The sequence below is a fragment of the Erinaceus europaeus genome, chromosome 10 (genome assembly GCF_950295315.1).
Source record: "Erinaceus europaeus chromosome 10, mEriEur2.1, whole genome shotgun sequence".
NCBI classification, from domain to species: Eukaryota; Metazoa; Chordata; class Mammalia; order Eulipotyphla; family Erinaceidae; genus Erinaceus; species Erinaceus europaeus.
The window spans coordinates 38,687,692-38,710,827 of NC_080171.1; the positions used below are offsets into that span (position 1 = coordinate 38,687,692).

Sequence of the window (23,136 nt, forward strand, 5' to 3'; positions counted from 1 at the left end):
ATCATTTGGTGAAAAAGACAGATAAACAGAAAATTTTAGAAAAGTCAGTGTCACTGAAACACTACACTGTATAAGAGAGGAATGCTGCACAGAAAGGATAAACGTTGTGGAGAAGTACTGAAATTTAAAAGTCCCAAGTCCCCAGACATTCAGTACCTATCTGCACATGAACAAAACTAAACTGTTAAACATGCACCTACCTATTAAGGGGCAGGGAAAGTAGCCTCTGGTGCTGACAAATAATGTCTTTTCTGAATAGTAAAACCTTGTTTTTGTTTAGTAGAGAGGACACTAGTTACCATGCCTCTTGACAAAAGGGTAAAGGTAATTTATTGGGAAAAGGATAATCTAGGATAGTTCTATTTGGGGCGAAACGGTCCAAAGGGGCTGGGGAGACAGCATAATGATTATACAAAATCAAAACAATTTACATAGTGAAGCTGAGGTCTGACTCTCTTTCTCTGTATATCTTTCATTAAAATAAATAAGGGGCTGGGTGGTGGCACACCTGGTTGAGCGCACATGATACAGTGCTCAGGGACCCAGGTTCGAGCCCCCAGTTCCCGCCTGCAGGGGGAAAGCTTTCCAAGTGGTGAAACGGTGCTGCAGGTGTCTGTCTCTCTCCTTCTCTATCACTTCCTTCACTCTCGATTTCTGGCTGTCTCTATCCAATAAATAAAGATAATTCAAAAAATATTAAAAATAAATAAGACGGGGAGGGCAGGCAGTGGAACACCTGGTTAATTGCACTTAGTACTAAGCACATGGATCTGCTGCACAAGGAACCAGGTTTGAGTCCCTGGTTCCCTACCTGCAGGGGGATGCTTCATGAGCAGCAAAGCAAGTCTGCAGGTGTCTATCTTACTCTCTCCCTCTCTATCCCCACCGCCTCTCTCAATTTCTCTCTGTCATATCCAATACAAAGGAAAAAATGGCCCCGAGGAGCAGTGGATTCATAGTCTAGGTACTGAGCCCCAGAAATAACCCTGGAGGAAAAAAAAATGAATGTTTTAAAAGAGCAAATTCTTAAATGACATAACAATATTTATTCAAAATGGTATATGGCAAATTCATATAAAAGAATCTATTCAGGGCAAGGTGGTGGTGCACCTGGGTGAGCACACATGTTACAATGCACAAGAACCAAGATTCAAACCCTTGGTCCCTACCTGCAGGGGGAAAGCTTTTCAAGTGGTGAAGCAGTGCTACAGGTGTCTGTCTCTCTCCCTCTTTATCTCCCCCTTACCTCAAATTCTAGTTGTCTCTATCCAATAAATAAAGATATTAAAAAATTAAATTTAAATTAAATTAAAAAATAAAATTACTTAATAACATGTAACTGCATAAAAACATTAACAGACAAAAATTGATACACAGAAAATTATGCTTAGTGAACAGAGCCAGACTCCATTAAGTATTCAACTCCATTTACATAAAATTCTGCACTATGTAACTAATGTACAATGTGGAGATACCAGTATATTTGGGAAGGTTAAAAGAGAGAGGACCATATCATGGTGACAAATACGTTCATTACCTGGCTGTAATGAAGATTTCATGGGTTTACTTTTTGACCTTGTCTTTTTATTGTTGTTGTAATTATTGTTATTGATGTCATTGTTGTTAGGACAGAGAGAAATGGAGAGAGGAGGGGAAGACAGAGAGGGGAAGAGAAAGGCACCTGCAGACCTGCTTCACCACCTGTGAAGCGACTCCCCTGCAGGTGAGGAGCTGGGGGCTCGAACCGGGACCCTTAAGCTGGTCCTTGCGCTTTGCGCCACATGCGCTTAACCCACTGCACTACTGCCCGACTCCCGGGTTTATTTTTTTAAGAGAATGCTTTAAAAATTTTATCTGATATAATAGAAAATTTTGACTAAGTAAAAGAGAGAGAAGTCAGAGCATCACTTGAAATATGCAGTGCTAGGGATCAAACTAGGAATCTCACATAGGCAAGTTCCAAGCTCTACCAACTGAGTTATTGCCAAGTTTTTTCTTTATTTCTTTCTTTCTTTATTTTCTTGCCTCTAGCATTATTGAAGGGGCTCAGTGCCTGGACCATGAATCCATTGCTCCTGGAGGTTTTTTTTTTTTTTCCCCTTTTGTTGCCCTTGTTGTTTTATCATTGTTGTGGTTATTATTGTTGTTATTGATGCCATTGTTAGGTAGGACAGAGATAAAAGGGGAAGATAGAGAAGGGGAGAGAAAAATAGACACCTGCAGATCTGCTTCACCACTTGTGAAGCAACCACCCTGCAGGTGGAGAGCCGGGAGCTCAAACCAGGATTCTTACACCAGTCCTTGCCCTTTGTGCCACCTGCACTTAACACGCTGCACTACCACCAGACTCCTCATCTCCAAGTTTTCAACAAGGGTGTGGTGTGTGTGTACAAGTACTGATGAACTTTAATTATAAAAACCTTATTATGCATAAATTTAAGCCAATAGGGCATTACTCAAATTATTCTTGTCACATTCTCTTACCAACTGAGTTATCTCCAAGTTTGCAACAAGGCTGTTTCTGTGTACTCACGAACTTTAATTGTAAGAAATTGACTGTGCATAAATTTAAGCCAATAAAAGCTTTATTCAAAGTATACTCATCACATCTTCTTAAACAAAAGAATAACCATGGAGATGGCACAGTAGTCATACCAGCATGACCATACTATTATACTGAGTTTGATTTCTCTGTATTACATATGCCAGAGTTATATTCTAGTTCTAAAAAATTAACATAAAAAATGAATTGGGCCCAGGAGGTGATGTTCCTAGTTGAGTGCACAATACCATGCTCAAGGGTCAGGGCTCAAAACCCAGGCCCTCTCCCCACACAGGGGTAGGAAAGCTTCACCAAGTGCTGAGGCAGTGTTGAAGGTGTCTCTTTCTTCCTCTCTATTTCCACCTCCCCTTCTTAATTTCTCTATATTATAAAATTTTAAAAATTAAAAATAAAAAAGGGGGTAAAATGGCTGCCAGGAGTGGTGGGTTCATAGTGTATGCATCAAGTCCCAGCAATAAGCCTGGTGGCAAAAATAAGATAATTAATAAAAAGATCAAAACAAAGTATTAATGATTTCCCTTTAACAAAATAATATTTTTGGGGCCAGTTGGTAGTACACCTTGTTGAGTGCATGTTACAGTAAACAAGGATCCAGGTTCAAGGCCTAAGTTCCTACCTGCAAGGGAGGTATCTCTCTTTCTCTCTATTGCTCTCTTTCCCTACTGTCTTTACCCAAAAAGTAAAAAGAGAAAGGTTTATTTAAAATAATATTCTTAAAAGGTTTTACAAATAGTTCTATAAAAACTGAAAAACTTAAAAGGGCCATGTGTTGGCACACCTGCTTAAAAACACATGTTACAGTGCACAAGGATAGGGTTCAAGCCCCTGGTCCCTGCCTACAGGCACCAAGCTTCATGAGCAGTAGAGTAGTGCTGCAGGTAGTTGTCTGTCTCACCCTCACCTCTCAACTTTGCTGTCACTTGCTAAAATGCATCAAATTTGGGAGTTGGGTGGTAGTGCAGTGGGTTAAGTGGCGCAAATCATAAGGACTGGCGTAAGGATTCCGGTTCAAGCCCCCGGCTCCCCACCTGCAGGGGGTTCGCTTCACAGGTGGTGAAGCAGGTCTGCAAGTGTCTTATCTTTCTCTCCCCCTCTCTTGTCTTCCCCTCCTCTCTCCATTTCTCTCTGTCCTATCCAACAACAACAACATCAACAACAATAGCGACAACAACAAAAACAAGGACAACAAAAATAAAATATTTTTTAAAAAATACATCAATTTTTTGAAAGATTCACATCTAATTTTCTAATAATATATATACATATATATAATACTACCTCCTCTACTATAATTATTCATCTTTTAAAAAATTAGTTACAAGTTGAAAGCAGTAGAATGGACTGGAGGCACATCCCTGGCATAAAACTTTTCAATAAATAAATAAAATTAAGTACATATTATAGTATACATTATTCTGATAGTAATATTTTAAATAGTGCACAAACATATATAACATGATCTAAAAAAAAAAAAACTTCATACCTGTACAGGAGAGCGAATTGTTATCTTCTTACTTCCTTCCACTGCATCAATTTGACAAACTACAGATCTCTCAACTCCAGACTCTCTGTGTCTCACAGTGTACAGTCGGCGTCCCACTTTTGTTAAAGGAATTTTATCAGCAGTAGAGTGATTGACAGGTGCTAAATTGAATATATATGTTCAAAATTTTTATATAAATCATCCCATAAAAATGTATACTAGAAACATTAGATGATTCCTTAAACCTGTGAATACATATCATTGGAAATCTCTGGCTATATCACTATACAAAGACTTTTTCTTTGTATAGGTAAACAAAGAGTTATCTAAAGAAAGCAGAACACATTTTCACAGTATACATCTAGAAACTTCTAAGTATTTTAATAGAAAAAAAAAACTGGAGAAAGAAAAATATCATTCAGCAGTTTAAAGCCATAATGTGATTTTATAAATGAGTAGAGCAATAATGATCTCTGGTTGTTATAATGACCACAGCCTAATATCTTTAGGTAATCACTGCCGATTACCAACATAGCTCCATGTATTTAGTTTTAATTTTTCCAAAATTAGTGGTATTTTATCTTATCTAGGATTTGGTTAGACATACAAAATGGTATGCCCATTTTTCTAAAAAACACACATATTGGGCATAAATTATTTATTTATGTATAATGCAGCTTTTCCCTTTCATTAAAATGTTAGTTCCAAAACAGATGTAAAATAATCACTAATAATGCTGTGACATCTGAAACCATGACCATTTTTACACATGTGTTTTAGTAACATTCCTCTGGTTTATGGTGGTACTTAGGGATTGAGCTTAGGACTTTAGAGACTCCAGAATGAAAGTCTCTTAGCATAAGCACTATGTTATTTCACCAGCCCACCTACTTAACTTTTCATATTGTCTTCCCCTTAACTATTGAAATGCTGGAGTATCACTAGGTGATGTGAGAGGCTTTTATAGACTATCTAATTGTACAGTAAGTAGATTATTATAAAATATGACAATTTTTTTACTTGCACTTCTCAAGAACAAAAATCTAAAAGCAAATGGACAAAGGAAAACCTTCCATTTTATATAAAACAAAAAGATTCCAACACTCCATTTCAATGAAATCAAGTCCCAATATGAATTCATTCAGCTACAAAGTTGGTAGACTACTACTAAATTATATCTAATATGGTTAGAAAAACAACTTCAAATAGTTAAAGTCTGTAAGAGCTGAGCAAAGATTATGCTAATATTTTTCCTCTCAAACATAAGGCAATAAATTATCATTCTCCTCTCAGTAGCAAGCAAAGAAAATTAGAATATAGAACACAAATTTACAACAGTATCCAAAGTCCTGAACTGCAAAACAAAATTCCTAGCCAATTACAAGATATATAAAAAAAGAAAATGTGTAAAATACTACCAATATGCAAAATAGGATGTTATATATATTTTGAAATTAAAACCCAAAGAAGATTACTTATCACTTACTAAGAAGAATGAAGAAGAGTTTGCTGCTTAAGCTGGTCATTGCATTAAAATGATCATTGTCTTTAGTTCGGGCATAATCCATACTTAAACTCTCCTCATTTTTCAATATATATGCTTTTGCCACTGTAACATTGAGTATGCTAAAAGAATCACTTGGTGTAACAGAAATATTAAGTCCAAGAGAATTTAAAATCATAAATGGTGCTAGATCCTTTACAAAGGGAGCTGAAGGTCCAGAGGCAGCTTCTGTAAATGCCTAGTAAGAACAGTTACTATAAATCACGGGTGGAAAATCTAATGACAAGCATGAACAGATAACAACTAAGTTAATAAATGACATATTCAATAAGAGAATATGGTCAACTGTGACTAATTTATTGTATGAAAGCAAAAGCCCATCTACCCTATGTCCTATGTGTGAAAGGACCCTTGAGGTTAAAAATGTGAAACAGCTTTGAAGTGGAGGCTTTTTTGAGAGGACAGAATATGATAGTCCACCAGAAACTCCTATCCCAGAACTTTGAGATAATAGGAAGCAGAACCACGGACTGGAGCTACCTGGATTTAGTGGACCCTACTATTCTTCTGATGAAGGCAGAACTTAGATCACATTAAGAAACTCCTTTGTTTTGGTCCACACCCACTGTGACAGGCTTTTAAAAAATAGGTCAGTGCCTGAGACATAACTATGTTGGTAAGCTTTCTTAAAATAAATAGGATTCTACCATGTGTATAGGAGATGTGATAAATACTATCATTCAGATGCTAGATTTTTTCTTATTATGCTATTCCATGATTGCCCAACTTTAAGAGACCCAAAGGGGTATAAGAAAATTCTCTTCTCCAACACAATGCCATATTTAAAGTTTAAATTCATATTCTTACCTGAGCTAGGTTATTTAACATTACAAGGCCACATTTGGATAATGTTATGTTTAGTTGGTCTTTTGAATAGAAACTGATGACAGTTTTATATTCTGGCACTTTATAATTTTCTGCTTCAGAATCTGATTCGACAATCGTGTTTTTTGCTTTCTTTTTCAGCTAAAATTACAAACAAATCAAAGAAATGTTAAGAAAAAATGTCTTTAAAAGCACAACAAAACTTGTTTTTCAAAGGGGAAACAAACTTTAGATGTTTCTCAAAAATATTAGATAAAAGCATTTGAAACAATTTGCCACCACCAAAACTGATCTTCGGCATAAGAACAATTTCACATGAGGGGTTCTGAAGACTGTGTAGAGGCTATTCTACAGTAAGAAACATTCAGACATGTAAAGGAAGATATCTTTGCAACTGTTTTACTAGCACTACTGGGTTTCCCTTGTGAATATATATTAGTGTTAAACTTTTTGTTTTCATTTCTCTTGTCAATCTCTCTGTTGCTTATCTGATTATTTCAGTCTTAGTAGAACATACAGTGGCAGAGAAAAAATTTCCTTAGTGCTCAGATATCAATAAATGGTATCAGTTCCAATGCCTTATTGAATTACTTGGATAATAGCCAACCAAGGCCGCACATGACACCAACACCATGAGAGAAAATTTCTCATCCTTAGATACTAAAATGACAATATAGACAGAAAAAAATAACACCTGAAATTATTAAAAAATATTACTGAATAAAGAATAAAAGTACATACTTTATATACAAGGACACTCAGAGAAAAAAAATCAGTCTACTGGTCATGCTATAAATAAAGAACAGAAATCCAGGAACTTACTAAGTTTAACAATAGTGGGCAAATTGGTGCCACTAGAATCTTGAGCTATCAATATTCTACACATATTTTTAGGATTCACAGACCTATTGCCTATGTATATTCTAACTTAGAAACAAAACAAAAACAAAAAAACAAATAAGTTCCATAATATAAACCGTTTACCTGAAATACATGAAAAATGAAATGCATTGCTCTAAACACGAGTTGCTATGCTGCTATATCTTACCTGACTTAAACCTATTGAAAATTTGTCTACAGGCTGACTAAACTATTCGTAGACAGGAGACATACTAGTAGGTCTGCAGTTTCCTGCTTCAGAAACACAATTTCATCCATTTAAGGGTCATTATTCTTAAGATTGCATAAATTTAATGTATTTCAGACTAATAACAAAACAACTTATATACAGACAAAGAGATAACATCCATAAATACCCTCCAAAGAACAAAGGGAATAGACAACATCCAATACAAAGATATCAGAGACCTTGTAATGTGATGGTTAAGAGTAAGAACTCTTGGGGCCGGACGGTAGCACAACAGGTTAAGCACACATAGCGCAAAGCACAAGGACCAGTGCAAGAATCCTGGTTTGAGCCCCTAACTCCCCAGCTGTAGGGGGGGTTGCTTCATGAGTGGTGAAGCAGGTCTGCAGGTGTTTTTTTCTCCCTGTCTCCTCTCTGTCTTCTCCTCTTACAATTTTTCTCTGTCCTAGCTAACAACAATAGAAGCAACAACAGCAGGGGGTGGGGGGGACAGGGTGGCACCAGGAAGAGTGCATTCATGTATTCATAGTATAGGCACTGAGCCCCAGCAATAACCCTGGAGGCAAAAACAAAAACAAACAAAAAGAGAAAGAACTCTCCAGCTGTGACTGCAGTTTCCACTTCGAAGCCATTCTTACTTTGGGAAACTTCCTTAATCTTTCTAGTGTCAGTTACTTCATGTGTTAAAATGCAGTTAAAACTGTGTTTTTTGAGAAGATAGTTACATGATCTTTAAGTACATTATCTAAAACAGTATCTAGTATATAATAAATATTATGTAAGTATTTGTATTAGAGGCACAGGAGCCATTGGTCTTGGCTTTGAAAACTGAATTCAAACATCAAGTAATGAAGCTGATGGAAAGGGTCATGAGAAAAGTGTGAACTTTGTGATTATTAATAAAGCAATATAATGTAATACGCCAACTGGAGGTCAGGGGTGGAGGACTTCAGACTTCAAATGTACCTTGATTCCAAGATTCCATGGTCTAAAATCTTCAGTTTGATCAATTTCTAGGGGTTCAAGCAATGGCTCCCATACACCAAACATTTCATTGTAATAATGCACCTATAAAGAGATTTTTAAAAAATTTTAAACAAGTCCTTCTGATGTTTTCTAAAATGATTATCCATTCTATTTTCTACTATCATGACTTCTGATTTTGCTACTTCACTTGTGAAAGTTGTTCTTCATGTCATTCAGTAGTTTCCTATATATATTTCCTCATTGTCGTATGCTTTACATTGGCTTGTTCTAGCCCTCCCCCTCCAAGAGAATTGGATGAGTCCTGTTAATTTCGCGGGCCTGCTTGGCCCCGCCCCAAGGGACCCTGGGAGAGGGTTCCGGAGTCCAAGAGTTCCTGAGTTCCCCAGTGACAGAGTTCCTGAGTTCCGGAGTTCGAGAGTGCGAGGGTGCGATCGAGAGTAAGGGAGAGGGTTCCTGAGTTCGAGAGAAAAAGACAGAGTGCTTGCGCCGCCGCAAAGAGACAGCAGAGTTCTGTTTGGTGATTAGTTTGTCTTAGTTTGTGAATCGTTGTTCCTGAATAAAGAAATACAGCTTCCCTGCCCAGCCGTTGTCTCCGCGTCTCTGTTACCCGCCGTGAAGCTAGCTGGAGCAATCCCGAAATTTTAACAACACCTCATAATGTTCATCACCTAGCTAACTTCACAAAATACTCTTCACAATTTAATCTAGATCAAACTTTTTAAGCTATCTTTCTTTAATTTTCAAGCAGGGGTAGAAGTGAAAATCTATGCTCATGTATCAAATATTAGAAATTCTTCTGAACCTACAAGTCTATCTGCATTGACTTTTCAAAGGTGCCTAAAGTAAGAAACATGTAAATCAAGAGGTGTTTACTTGAATTCTAAAAGCTTCTTACACATCCTAGATCAATTCCTTTTCAAAACCAAAGGACAATCCCTAAAATTTGAAAAACTTAAGTCATTAGTCATCTTTATGATTATATAACTCTGTCAAAATACTCAACACAAAGGTTTATACATATACATATTCATATTTACTGATATAGTAAATAATACAGCTATCAGTCACAAAAAGTTCTCTCACAAAAATTTGAAAGATCTTTTTTTTTTTTAAATAATATATGCTCATAGTGTTCTTTTTTAAAATTTCTTTATTGGGGAATGAATGTTTTACATTCAACAGTACATGCAAACTATTTCAAAAACATTTGAAAGATCTTAGTGGTCTTTCAGATTATAATGGACTGTGTGTTGTATTAAACTATTAAGACACTACTCTAAATCTGTCATTTAGAAACTATTCAGAAAACTAGCCCATTATACTTTTAAGAAATCCATTTTAACTCTTAAAATAATTTGCAGGTGGAGGTAGGTAGCAGAATAGTTATGCAGAGAGACTGTCATGTCTGAGGCTCCGAAGCCTCAGGTTCAATCCCCAACACCACCATAAGCCTGAGCTGATATGTACTTTAGTAAAAATAGAAAATAAAATAGAATTAAATAATAATCATCAATTTAACAAACAGCTGTCTATTGAAATCTTTAAGCAAGCAAAATTAGTTGAAATATAAACTCTATATATACCATAAAAGGAAAAAAGTGATGCATGCATAAAAACAACTATATCAGGGACACAACTTTGGAATGCTTCCTAAAGGTATTTTGCATGTGTATTCAGAGCCTTGCCCAAGTGTGATTTCACTATCCCAGTCACCTATTCAATTACAATGGGAGAGACAGGGAGGAGACACCACAACATTGGGGCTTAATTCAATGACACAGAACCTCCCAAATGCTGCTGAGGCACAAACCTGGGCCACATTCACAAGAAGGTATCGGCCCTACTCAGTGTACTATCTCCCTGACTATATCATAATTTTTTTAAATCAATATATTTTAGTAAGTTTAATTTAAACATATCCCCCAAATAGTCCATGTGTGGGAATACTGTAAAAACTAGAAAGTGGATATGCTTACCTCTAACTCAAGCTGACCATGGAGATTTATTAGAGAACTCCAGTTTTTGCCTTCCCCCGAAAAACGTGATTTTGCCAGAAGCATAGGAACAGTTCTATGACCAATTCCAGCCTCAAGAACTACAAAAATAGAGTCAATGTTCATTTTCATTATTTCTCCTTTGGGTACCAATTCAGTTACGTGAGATGTATTTTCAGCTTTATTTGGTTCTTCAAGAAACCACATTTTTAAACTCCGTGTATCCTTTTTTTCCCATAAATGTGCTACAGAAGCAGCAATTTCTTTTGGGGTGGTTTCCTTAGATGTATAAAGTACTGAAGTTATTGTGATCACAGTATTTATAATAACAGGTGAGACCTAGAGGAGAAAAAAAGCAAAACTAATTTAAAATTTATATATACTACTTTCATCAATATTAAATAAATATTTGTTAAAGGATCATGAGAAATTAATACTGAACTTACGTGAATTCCATAAAATAGAAAATATAACTTCCTGCCATTAAAATCCAGATGAACATAACTAATCTCAATTGTTAAAATGTTTACATGAATTCTATAGGTAGTAAGTAAATAAAGTTTAATTTTAGTGTACATGTAGTGATATTGGATAACAAAAGAAGTCAAATGTCAATAAAATATGACTAGCAATATAACATGCACTGCTGTATTAAGCAGCAGTATTATGATATTACATAAAGTATTTTCAAAAATGTGAGTTGTTTACTAAACAATAAAATGACAAGATATTAGCATTCCTTATTTCTAGGTCTTGCTCATTTAAGAAAAGTGCACTAGCGAAAGCAAGATAGAGAGGGTCTGTGTTCTGCCAGAATGAAATGCAAATCTACAACCACACATGAAAGACACACAAACTTTACACAGAAAGAAGCAAAAAGGTCAACATCCAGCTGGAGGGACACAGAATTGCCTTCTCCAAAGAAGAGCTCCCTATAAGATATGCAACTTGAATTGTGAACACAGCTCAGGTTATACTGAAATCTTGGTAACTAAATTCTATTACTACAGCCTACAAAATAAAACAGAAAACTGTAAGAAGGACAAGGAAAGTTGGTGGGGTAGCCCTCACAGACCACTACAGGAAATGTACCCAAGCTCTTGTTGATACCTTATTACTCCCATAATATCAGACATTGGGGGGGGGGGAGCATTCTCGGAGGATCCTATTCTTAATCTGTTCAAAACCCAATGAATTTTGCTCTCTATGCCAATTAATTCCACAAAAATGCGAAACAGAAACTGAAATGAGTAAGCGAGGAGGTTGCTGCCAAAGAAAGCTCTCCTGACTACATGGTAGCTTGCCAGAACTCCAGGGGACACTATATTAGAAATCAGTTTTCATAGTAGTAGACACTGGGGTAGGGGTAAGGGAAGGTTCCCAGTTCAATATATGTGCTCTGCTAGACCAAGAGTGCGCACAGAACCATCAGTACCTAGACTGAAGTCCTGCTGTATCTCAGACCTGAACTCCAATCTGCAGCAACCTATGACTTGAGAACTCACAATACCAAGCTTGTGACTGATGGGCAGCTTCAACTACAGAATCCCTGAAAGACAGGGTAGAGGAAACCATCAAGAAAACCAGAAAAAGGGTAAAGGAACTAAAACAAATAAAAAATACAAGTTATATTTATCAAAAGGAATAATATTTGCTTCATACAGATGACAGAAGGAAAAGAGAAAAGGGGTAGTATTCTTATTTGCAAGATTAACCAAGATTTTTTTCCCCAGACTAAAGATAGCTTCAGATACGTGAAGCTGTTAAGAGTTCTAAAGAAAATAAATCCAAGTCTATACTCACTGAAGCATGTTGTATTAAAAAAATTTTAAGAGACTTTTTTACTTTTTTTTGCCTCCAGGGTTATCATGGGGGGGGGGGGTCAGTGCCTGCACTATGAATCAACTGCTCCTGGAGGCCATTTTTCAATTTTGTTGTCCTTGTTGGATAGCATAAAGAAGAGAAGACATAGATGGGGAGAGAAAGACACCCAGACCTGCTTCATGGGTTGTGAAGCGACCCCCCTCCCAGTAGGTGGGGCGCCAGGAACTCAAACCCGGATCCTTATGCTGGTCCTTGCACTTTGCACCATGTGACTTAACCCACTGCACTAGTGTCCAGCCCCCTTAAAGAGAATTTTTAAAGCAGAAGAGAAAAATCAAGGGGCCACCTATAAGTAATATCTGTTAGTTAATCATCAGATTTCTCAAGAAACACTAAAGACCATAAAGGACTGGCAGAATAAACTCAAAGATCTGAATGAAAAAGTTCCACTCAAAAATATTCTATCTGGGAGTTGGGCGGTAGCGCAGAGGGTTAAGCGCACATGGCGCAGAGCACAAGGACCGGCATAAGGATCCTGGTTCAAGGCCCCAGCTCCCTACCTGCAGAGGAGTCACTTCACAGGCGGTGAAGCAGGTCTGCAAGTGTCTGTCTTTCTCTCCCCTTCTCTGTCTTCCCCTCCTCTCTCTATTTCTCTCTGTCCTATCTAACAATAATGACAACAATAACAACTACAATAAAACAAGAGCAACAAAAGGGAATAAATAAATACTAAAAAAATTTCTATCCAACTAGTTCATCATTCAGGCTCAAGAGTGATTACAAGCTTTCCAAACAAACAACAGTAGGGGAAAAAAAAAAAAAAAAAAAAAAACCATTACCACCAAACCAGTCCTACAAGAAATATTGAAGGGAACCAAGGAAAGATAAATGAAGACAAACTTTTGGACTCTACTTTCAGAATGAAAGTTAATGAAAGAGAACTGAGCTAAAAGAGTCTAGGGGATTCAAAACACTTTGTGAAGAGATATTAGTATTTGCTAGTGGATATGGTGTAGTAACCGTTTTGAAAAGGTATAAAAATTGTGCTTCTAAAGTATTTAGTCTTATAAGCCAAGATTATCTCAAAAATTACATTTTTCAAAAGGTCATGAAAGATCTGAATGTTCGACATGTTAACTTACCTTTAATGTTAGAGATTTTACTGATATATCGAAAACTTGTGGGTCTGTACCTGTCTGAATGGCTTGAATAAATATGTCACAGGGCTGCAAAACCTGTGAAAGAAAAACCAGTACCAATAAATTAATATTGATCCTACAATATTTCTATTTAGTGACTTCCTCCATAGTAACTATGTTAAACAAGTCAATCAAAGTTACAGTTTTAAAAAAGTAACTTCATGACACAATATCCTTTTCATTGATCAATAGCTAATAAAATGTTATCAACAGTAATACAAAAATGTAAGATTTCTTAAAGGAACTTAAATGCTGTTTTACTTTATAAGATTATGACATTTTTTCATTGTAAATATGAAATAATTTGACTATATAGGAAAAACTACCAAAAGTGAGAATTTCACCTGTAGGTGCTAGTGGCTCATATTCCCCCAAAATACAAAATATACTGAATTCCTCCTTTGATTCCTACAACTGTCAACACAGTATAGTCCAAATACAGACTCTTATCACCCACATCTCTATAACATTTCTTATTGATTGAAGAGTATAAAGTGTTGAGCCCAGGCGATGCACTTGGTTGAGCATACATGTTATCATGTGCCAGGAGCTGGGTTCAAGCCCCCAGTACCCACCTGTAGGGGGATAGCTTTAAGAGTGGTGAAGCAGTGCTGCAGGTGTTTTTCTGTCTCTCTCACCTCTATATCCCACTTCCTCTCAATTTCTGGTTACCTCTATTCAATAAATATAATTTAAAAAACTTTTTAAGAAGTATAAAATGTTATCAGTTTGAAGTCTAAAATCTGAATCAGGTTCAGATACTGATAAATTATGAGGCCCAAGTGCAATCCCTAGCACCTAGCATATACCAAACATTAGAAATTTATCTTCTCTTTCTCCCTCATAAAACAAATCCTTAAAAAAAAAAATCACGTAACCTTTACAAAATCAAAGTGAAGGGAATTAAGGCAGAATATAGAGAATAGAAAGTAAGTTTTCTAGGGGAAAAAAAAATCCCAGACCTGTGAGTGATAAATAGCTTTGGTTATGGAACTAGTTGTAAACTAGAGAAATGCTGAAGAAATCAGTATCTAGCATGCAAGAAGTTATTACTACTCAAAATGCTAAAATAATTGTCAATAACAATTCCATAGGAAATAAACTGTGGAAACAGTGAGGTCTACAAAGAAAAGTCACTTCAGATATAACTACAAAATACATTTTTTTTAATAACTCTCATAAAGGAAAGCCATGGTCCTAAGAGAAAAAGAGAATAACATTACTCCAAGACAGCAATCAAAATTTGCTATCAAAGGAACTTACTCAACTACTTCAACAGAAATTAAAAATTTTACAATCAGGCTGGCTAGTGTGACATAGGCACTCAACCAGGTGTGCCAATGTGCAAGGACCCAGTTCAAGAACCTGGTCCCCACCTGCAGGGGGAAGCTTCACAAGTAGTGAAGGAGGGCTGCAGGGACCTCTCTCCATCTCTATTTCCCACTTTCTCTCAATTTCTGACTATCACTATCCAATAAGTAAAGATAATTAAAAGTTTTACAATCCTACTTCAATAGATTAAGACAACTGGTATGGGAAGTGATTAACTAGTGCTTCCCATTCTTTCTTTTCCTGAACTAGTTTCTAAATTGTCATTATCCTTACCTTAGAACCACTATATAGTAGTTCTGAGTATTTTGGCAAAGTATAGACTCTGAAAAGTGGTAGCTTACTTGCCTATTAATTAGCAGGTGAAGAGAAGTCACACACAACCTCAGAGAACTATTAAGTATCCAGGCCTCTGAGAGTTAGTGGTGAGATGAATACATTCTATGGGTGAAAAAGACACATAAAGATTTTTGTGTGAACAAAGAAAGGAATATTTGATTAGACTATGAGAATGACTTCTAGTTGTCACCTGACAGCTACTCTCCATTTTTACATTAAAGGAGTCTCACAGGTGAAGGTGGTTGTTGAAGAAAAAAGAAAAAGGGAAATAAAGAAACTGACATTCTCCACATTTAAGACAAAAAACAATGTGAATATAAGAAATACATGAAAAGTTCTATGTTATAACTTAAAAGAAAATCAGTAATGTCATTTCTTTTCCTATTGAAACCAGGGTTACTGTTGGGGATTGGTGCTTGCACCATGACCCCACTGCTCCCAGTGACCTCTTTTCTTATAGAGACAGGCATATAGAGGGAGAAAGAGAGACACCTGCTGCACTGCTCCACTGTTTCTGAAGCTTTAGTCTGCAGATAGGGACCAGGGGTTTGAAAGCCTGTACATGTACATACTGACAGACTCTGTCCTTCATTTTTCTAATTTGTTTTCTTAGTGGGAACTATTATCCTTATCAACAAGAGAACAAAAATATGTTCCATATCCAAATTAAAATTTGAATATTTACTTATAACAAAATTACTACTTATATTAATATTTTTCTTCTTTTCCTTTTTAGATAAAGAGATGCAGACAAGAAGTGGGAGAGAGTGAGGATGAAAAAAGAGTGAGGAATTAGAGGTAGATGGGAAAAAGGAGAAACTGGAAAGGGAGGAGGGAAGAACAGACCAGAGTACTGAAGCTTCTTTCAATGTGTGGGGTCCAGGTTTGACCCTGGATCATGCACACAGCAAAGGAACACATACAAATGTTGGGGCCTAGGCAGTGGTGTACCCAGTTAAGCACACATATTACCATGGACAGGAACACATTATCCATCCAAGTGAGCTATTTTGTTCAGCCCACAACCTATATTTATTTCTATGTTGATACTTACTATATGAATCCTAAACCTTTTAAAAATTTTTTATTTATTTTATTTATTTTGGATAGAGATAGAGAAATCAAGAGCAATGGGGAAGGGAGAGGGGAGGGAGAAAAAGAGGTAGGGGCCTGCAGCACAGTATCACCATTTATGAAGCTTTCCCCTGCAGGTGGGGAACAGGAACTTTAACCTGGGTCCCTGTGCATTGCAATGTGTGCAGGTGAGCCACGATCTAACCCCAAAAACTATAACTTTTATATGTGTCTTATAAGAGTAGTAGTAATAGTAGTCATAATAGTAGTCAGCTAATTTGAATATATATATATATATATGTGTGTGTGTGTATCTTTGAAGATGAAAATAATGTGTCTTTGAATAAATGAATTTTTAGCAGAATTATTAGGAGGAGGAAAACAAAAGGTTAATAGGGTAAAATAGAAATGTGAGGGGACGGAAGAAAGATGGCAACTTGGAGACACCACCTGGCATGATCTCTGAAAGGAGGCTGCTTTAAACTTTGGGGCTCCTAGGTGAGGGTAGCACTTCTGCGCCAGTGGTGGAGGAAGATTTGCTGTATCATACAAGACCTCACCATAACTTATGTCCTTTTATGCTATTTATATGTAGCTGTATCTTTTAAAATAATGCCACCAGTTACTTCTGTTCTCCCTTGTCTAAGCTTTTAGGGGGTTAATATTTCAAAGAACAAGTCATTATTAGAAATGTATTAACTCAAGGTATTTTTTTTTTTTTTTTTTGTCTTCAGGGTTATTGCTTGGGCCCAATGCCTGCACTATGAATCCACTGCTTCCGAACACTATTTTTTCCACAATAAAATGATATTTTCATTATAAAAAAAAAGAAGAAGAAATGTATTAACTATTTGAGTCCACTGTTAAAATTCAATCTGATTACCAATTTGAAGTCTTAAGTGCTTAGATTGGAGAAACATATACCCAGAGCTTTAGTCTACGCATCAAAAAGTTTGAGAAATTCAATCCATTTTTCCCCTTTCTTATTAAGTAGCTATTTGTGAAATGTTAATAGGAGTGTCTATTAACACCACTCTCACCACAGAAGTTCTGTGCCCTTTCCCCCTCAACTCTCTCCAGTGGCACTGAACATCTACCCTCACCTCCACCCTGAGATTTTTACCATGCTTCATTCTCAATGCCATACTCTAAACTCAGATTCTGCTTTGAGTTTCCCTTTCTGTTTTTCTTTCTCAACTTCTGCTTGTGAATGGGATCATCCCATACCTCCTCACCTACAAACATTCCAAAGCTAACCTTGTCAGACAAAGTAAGGACTACAAAAGCTGAAGAAGAGCAAGAGACTGGCCACCCCATCACCTGGGGCCCTAGTTAAGGAGTCCTGGGATTCCCACACAGAAATGACGGGCCTATACCTCTAATAGATCACTCTTACCACTGTTACTAGTTATCTCCATCAGGAACAACATAATGGACTCCATTGTGGGTCCCTCTAAGACTTTGCCCTCAGTGTGGATCAACAATTGTAGGGACTGTTCCATTTTCTGAAGGGAGGCTGGGCAACATACTCTACCACTTGAGGAAGATGGGTCCTGAAATTAGTGCGGCTTGGAATGTTCCTAGCCGTGACACAGAATGCGAGCTCAGACCTACAGGGAAGCAGAGGTTACACAGGCTCCTGTGCTGAATATGGGTCCTAGATCAAATCGATGTGCTTTACAGCTAACAATATTTATATACTTTCCCTATATTTGGGAGCTACTCTCTTCCCTAATCCAGCTTTCTAGTCCTTTTTCCAACTATGACACCGTCTCCCCAGACAATAACCTGGGTCCACCTGCTTATAACCTGGGTCCACCTGCATATCAGATGTCAGGCTCAGGCAAGTAGTAAAGTCATGGGTCCCTTGAAATATACCTAAAACAGACCTACTAGCTTTTCCAAAATGGAGACACCAAATATTCATCTGCAATATTCTTGCCTTTAGGTTCATGATTAGCCAAAAATTTCTTTTGCTTCCTGTCTTAACTCTTTTTCAGCCACCACCAGGTTCCAGATGCTACCATGATGCCAACCTGACTTCACTGGGCAGATGACCCTACCAATGTGTCCTGGAGCCCAGGTCCCTGCCCCTCTAGGGAGAGAAGACAGTCTGGGAGTATGGATCGACTTGCCAACACCCATGTTTAGCAATTACAGAAGCGAGACTTTCCACCTTCTGCACTCCATAATGTCCCTGGGTCCATGCTCCCAGAGAGTTAAATAATAGGGAAGCTATCAAGGGAATGGATGGGATATGGAGTTCTGGTGGTGCAAACTGTGTGGAATTGTACCCCTCTCATTCTATGGTCTTGTCAATATTTCCATTTTATAAATAAAATTTTAAAAATATATAAATGTGAGGGAAATTCAAAACAAGTGGCTGTAGGTTCAAACCAGTCATACAGACAAAAGCAAATAAATTAATCTGAGCAAAAAATGTCACCAAGAAAGTAAAGTTTATATAAATTGGGGAAGAAAAAAAAAAAGGCAAACCAATGAGAGAAAGCCTTTTCCCCTTTTCTTTTTCATGTGGTACTAGAGAATGACCCCATGGTCTTAAGCATGATGCCACCTCTGAGCATCCTTCCAAGGTCAATTTCTTTTGGTTTTTACAGAGAAGGGAGAGAAGGAGAGAGCAACTAAGAGTAAAAACAGAACAGCAGTAGCCCACCATCCATGAAGCTCTTCCTAGTACAATCCATAGTGCTTTCCATGGTGTTGGAACTCAAAACCAAGGCCATATAGGCACAGCAAGGTGTATGTCTACTACATTGGATGTGATATCTCCCAGCTTTCGACATAAAATACTACAGGCCTAAGAGTAGTGTGACATTTGTATAGTTTAAAAATTCTGAGTAGGGTTTGGGTGGTGATGCATCTGGTTGAGTGCACATGTTACAGTGCACACGGACCTGGGCTTGAGCCCCTGGCCCACACCTACAGAGGGAAAGCTTCACAAATGGTGAAGCAGGGCTATAGGTGTCTCTCTGCCTCTCTCTCTATCACTCCCTTCCCTCTTGATTTCTGATTGTCTCTATCCAAATAAATAAAGATTAAAAAAAGAAATTCTGAATATTGGCACAGAAGGTGCACACTGGATGAAGCATGGGACTCAAGTGTAAGAACTAAAGCTTGATTCCTGCATTCACATGTGCCTCAGGTCCTCTCTCACATTAAAAAAAAATACATACATACACACATATATATATATACATATATATATATTAGTGATTTAATAATGATCGACAAGATTGTGGAATAAGAAGGGTACAATTCCATACAATTCCCTCCACCAGAGTTCTCTATCCCATCTCTTCCTCTGGAAGGTTCCCTATTCTTTATCCCTCTAGGAGTATGGACCAATGATCCGGGGTGCAGAAGGTGGGAGGTCTGGCTCCTGTAATTGCTTCTCTGCAGGACAAAATTTTTAGTAAGAGTAATGTCTGATCTGAGAAGTATCAAGATGAACATAAAATCAATGAGACTGTTTCAGTAGTTACATAAAACAATGAGATACAACTGGACAAGTCAAAGACTTTCAAATCTGGTGTAATAAAAATCTAGATTAGGCTCTCCCAAGTAGAAAAATATTTTATAGAGAAAGTTTGTAAAGTCTGATAGTCTACCTGAAATAGTACAAACTACATCCAAGATAGTTTGAAAATAAGCCCACAACTAAATATTAAACTCACTGTAGTGACTTTGCCTTTTCTTTTGACTGGAAGAAAGGGACATGCTCTCATTTGGAGATCTTTAATGGCAGCAGTCATTGTATAGTTTTCAAAGTCATTCTTAAAACAAATTTCACACTGTGTTGTAATGACTAAGGCAGGAGCATCATTTCTTGTCATGTCAGCCACAAACACAATTTCAGGATTTTTAATAATAATATTAGTTTCCCATTTGTCTTGTACTTGCACAGGTACTAAAATAGAAATAAAAAACATAATGTTTTAAAATAGCTTTGCCATATATATATATAATGAATAACTTATTACTAACAGAAACATGTTGTCTTCGTTCTATATAAAAAGTAAAATAGCTGCCAACCATACTTCCCTGGACAGACAACCCTACCAATGTGTCCTGGAGCTCCGATTCCCCAGAACCTCACCCCCCCTAGGGAAAGAGAGAGGCAGGCTGGGAGTATTGATCTACCTGTCAACGCCCATGTTCAGTGGGGAAGCAATTACAGAAGCCAGACCTTCTACCTTCCAACCAGAGGGTTAAAGAATAGGAAAGCTATCAAGGGAGTGGATGGGATATGGAGATCTGGTGGTGGGAATTGTGTGGAGTTGTACCCCTCGTATTCTATGGTTTAGTCAATGTTTCCTTTTTATAAATAAAAAATTTTTTAAAAAAAGTAAAATAGCAGAATCTTAGAGCCTAAAGGAATCAATTTCAACTCTTAGGAAAAATTAAAGGAAGCGGCATCCAAGAGGATATTTTAAAATGTGGAGCCTAGAGAAATATGCAGCAGTAGCACATTAGACTTGTATGCCAGAGGACCCAGAGATCTAAGGTTTAACTCCCAGCACAGCCATATGTCAGAGTTGAGCAGTGATATGGTCTCCCTCACAAAAACAAGTTAATAAATATTTCTAAAGGGAGTACAGGAGATAGGTAGGCCTGGTAGAGCACAGAACATACATAGCTGAGGCACCAGAGGTCAAGGTTCAACCTGTGACATCTCCTTATGCTAGAGTATTGTCTCATTGTCTTGCTCATAATAAATTATTTTAGGGAGTCAGGCGGTAGCGCAGCTGGTTAAGCGCACATGGCGCAAACTGCAAGGACCGGCATAAGGATCCCGGTTTGAGCCCCCAGCTCCCCACCTGCAGGGGAGTCGCTTCATAGGCGGTGAAGCAGGTCTACAGGTGTCTGTCTTTCTCTCCCACTCTCTGTCTTCCCCTCCTCTCTCCATTTCTCTCTGTCCTATCCAACAATGACGACAACAGTAATAACTACAATAATAAAAACAACAACAAGGGCAATAAAATGGAATATATAAATAAATATTTAAAAAATAAATAAATAAGTAATTTTAAAGTGTGAGCAAAATGGTCACTATTTAACGAAATTTGGAAACTAAGCCAGTCTTCAACCCTCAATTTCACACATTTGATATACTATGCCACAAGGAATAACTTATATAAAAGTAAGTAGGAAATTACTATAAAAAATTTTTTGACAAAGCAAATTACTATAGAACAAAAATATGCTTTTGACAAGTCACTACATGAAGAGCTCTCCTTAAAAAGTTTTCTCACCCACAGTACTAGAGCATCCTTAATCTCCTTATATCTTTTCCCAGTAGATGGAATGGCTTATCTTGTTTAGTTGTATTGCCATGAGTAGCTTTACATTACCCACCTACCTCTATTTCAGCTAAGAATTAGTAACCATGTCGGAGAATCATATGAGTGAGTTACTCAGAATTTCTAATTCCTCCTATGTGTATAGGAGGTATGCAAGTTGTTATAATGTTTCTTTGGATCTTCTCATTCAATCTGCCTCACTCTTCTGATGTCTGATTATTTGCCTAGTTACTGAACAACAACCCAAAGTGGCAATAGGATTATTTCTTTTGTTCCTTAATATTACTTTAAGTTTAAATGCTCTCTATAAGTATCAAAAGGAATGGTCTTTCCTTTTGTTTCTCCAACTTTTCTCTTATTACTCTAAGCCCCATCATTTTTAGTCATATATCATAAAGCGAATACACTACCAGGAAACACATGCTTTCCTTCTTGTCTCTGAAGTATAAAATTCAAATTAATTCACTAAACAATCATCTAGAAAGCTAATCAAAGTTAAGCGCTATTATAGCACTTCAACAACAGATGTTAAAAAGACAAGCCAACAACCAACCTTCCTCCTTAGCAGTCCATGTCTGAACACTGGTGTCTACAACAGATCCTGCCGCATAAGCCTCAAGAAAGACATTTGCAACTGTCAGTAAAAATTCCACACTTGCACAAATGTATACTTCTTGAAGGAGTAAATCAGTTATGCAATTATCTTTGACCCTTCTATACTTTACATCCATCATGTCCTTTTTGTCAAATCCAACTGTCAGTCCTATCATTCTGAAAAACATAATAATAATAATTCCTATGAGAATGTGTATCTTACCAGTAAACATACCAATTAAATTCAAATAATTCTTATTCTTTTCAGTAACAGAAATCAAGAATTAATTACAAAGTACAGCAAATAGGAAAGTAAAAATCTGACACCTCCTATCCACCATTCAAAAACTTTTAGCAAACAGATGCCTTTGACAAGTCACTTACATATAAAGGTCTCCATAGGGTAGTTGTTCCCTTTCTCTCTTTTCCCAGGAGGAAGAGTTGCATATCTTTACAAACTTCTTACAAAAAAAGACTTCTGGAGCACATTTCATAAATTGTTATATTTTTAAGAAATCATCTCACCTATCAGCATATTTTTCATTTCTGTTGTCCATATATTTTCTATTATGACATATGCATTAATAACTTAGAGGATACTACAATTTAAAAAATCTAACTTAGCTGCACCATTTCTATGTATTTAATCAATTCAGCAGCAATTCTGGAAGAACAATACACAAAAGAACCAGGAAAGTTTAAACACTAAGAATCATGATTCAACTTAAATGATATTCAAAAGATCTTGGACTATATCCAGAAAATAAGCATGCAACTTTGGGAATAAATTTGATAAAATACATCAATCTTTTTCCCAGTAGAGACTCAAAATACTAAGGGTCATTGAAATAGCTCACTTGAATAATGTGCTGAATTTCCATGCAAGTCACTCAGGTGTGAGCCCGGAACCAACCACATTGGAGGGAGCTTTGATGCTGTGCTCTATCTCACTT

At 36.9% G+C, this 23,136-nt stretch overlaps 1 protein-coding gene across 4 annotated transcripts in view; it reads right to left on the reverse strand.

The window, feature by feature from the left end:
• The window catches only part of VPS13A (vacuolar protein sorting 13 homolog A), a 180,260-nt gene that overhangs the window by 75,160 nt on the left and 81,964 nt on the right, over positions 1–23,136 (reverse strand). For all 4 annotated transcript variants that reach the window (XM_060199542.1, XM_007516120.3, XM_007516122.3 and 1 more), the window contains 8 exons: positions 22,143–22,360; positions 19,964–20,196; positions 13,470–13,562; positions 10,486–10,842; positions 8,489–8,590; positions 6,418–6,576; positions 5,533–5,788; positions 4,047–4,207 (listed from right to left, as the gene is read on the reverse strand). In XM_060199542.1, the coding sequence (XP_060055525.1) occupies positions 4,047–4,207; positions 5,533–5,788; positions 6,418–6,576; positions 8,489–8,590; positions 10,486–10,842; positions 13,470–13,562; positions 19,964–20,196; positions 22,143–22,360 (1,579 nt within the window). The remainder of the gene's footprint in view (positions 1–4,046; positions 4,208–5,532; positions 5,789–6,417; positions 6,577–8,488; positions 8,591–10,485; positions 10,843–13,469; positions 13,563–19,963; positions 20,197–22,142; positions 22,361–23,136) is intronic.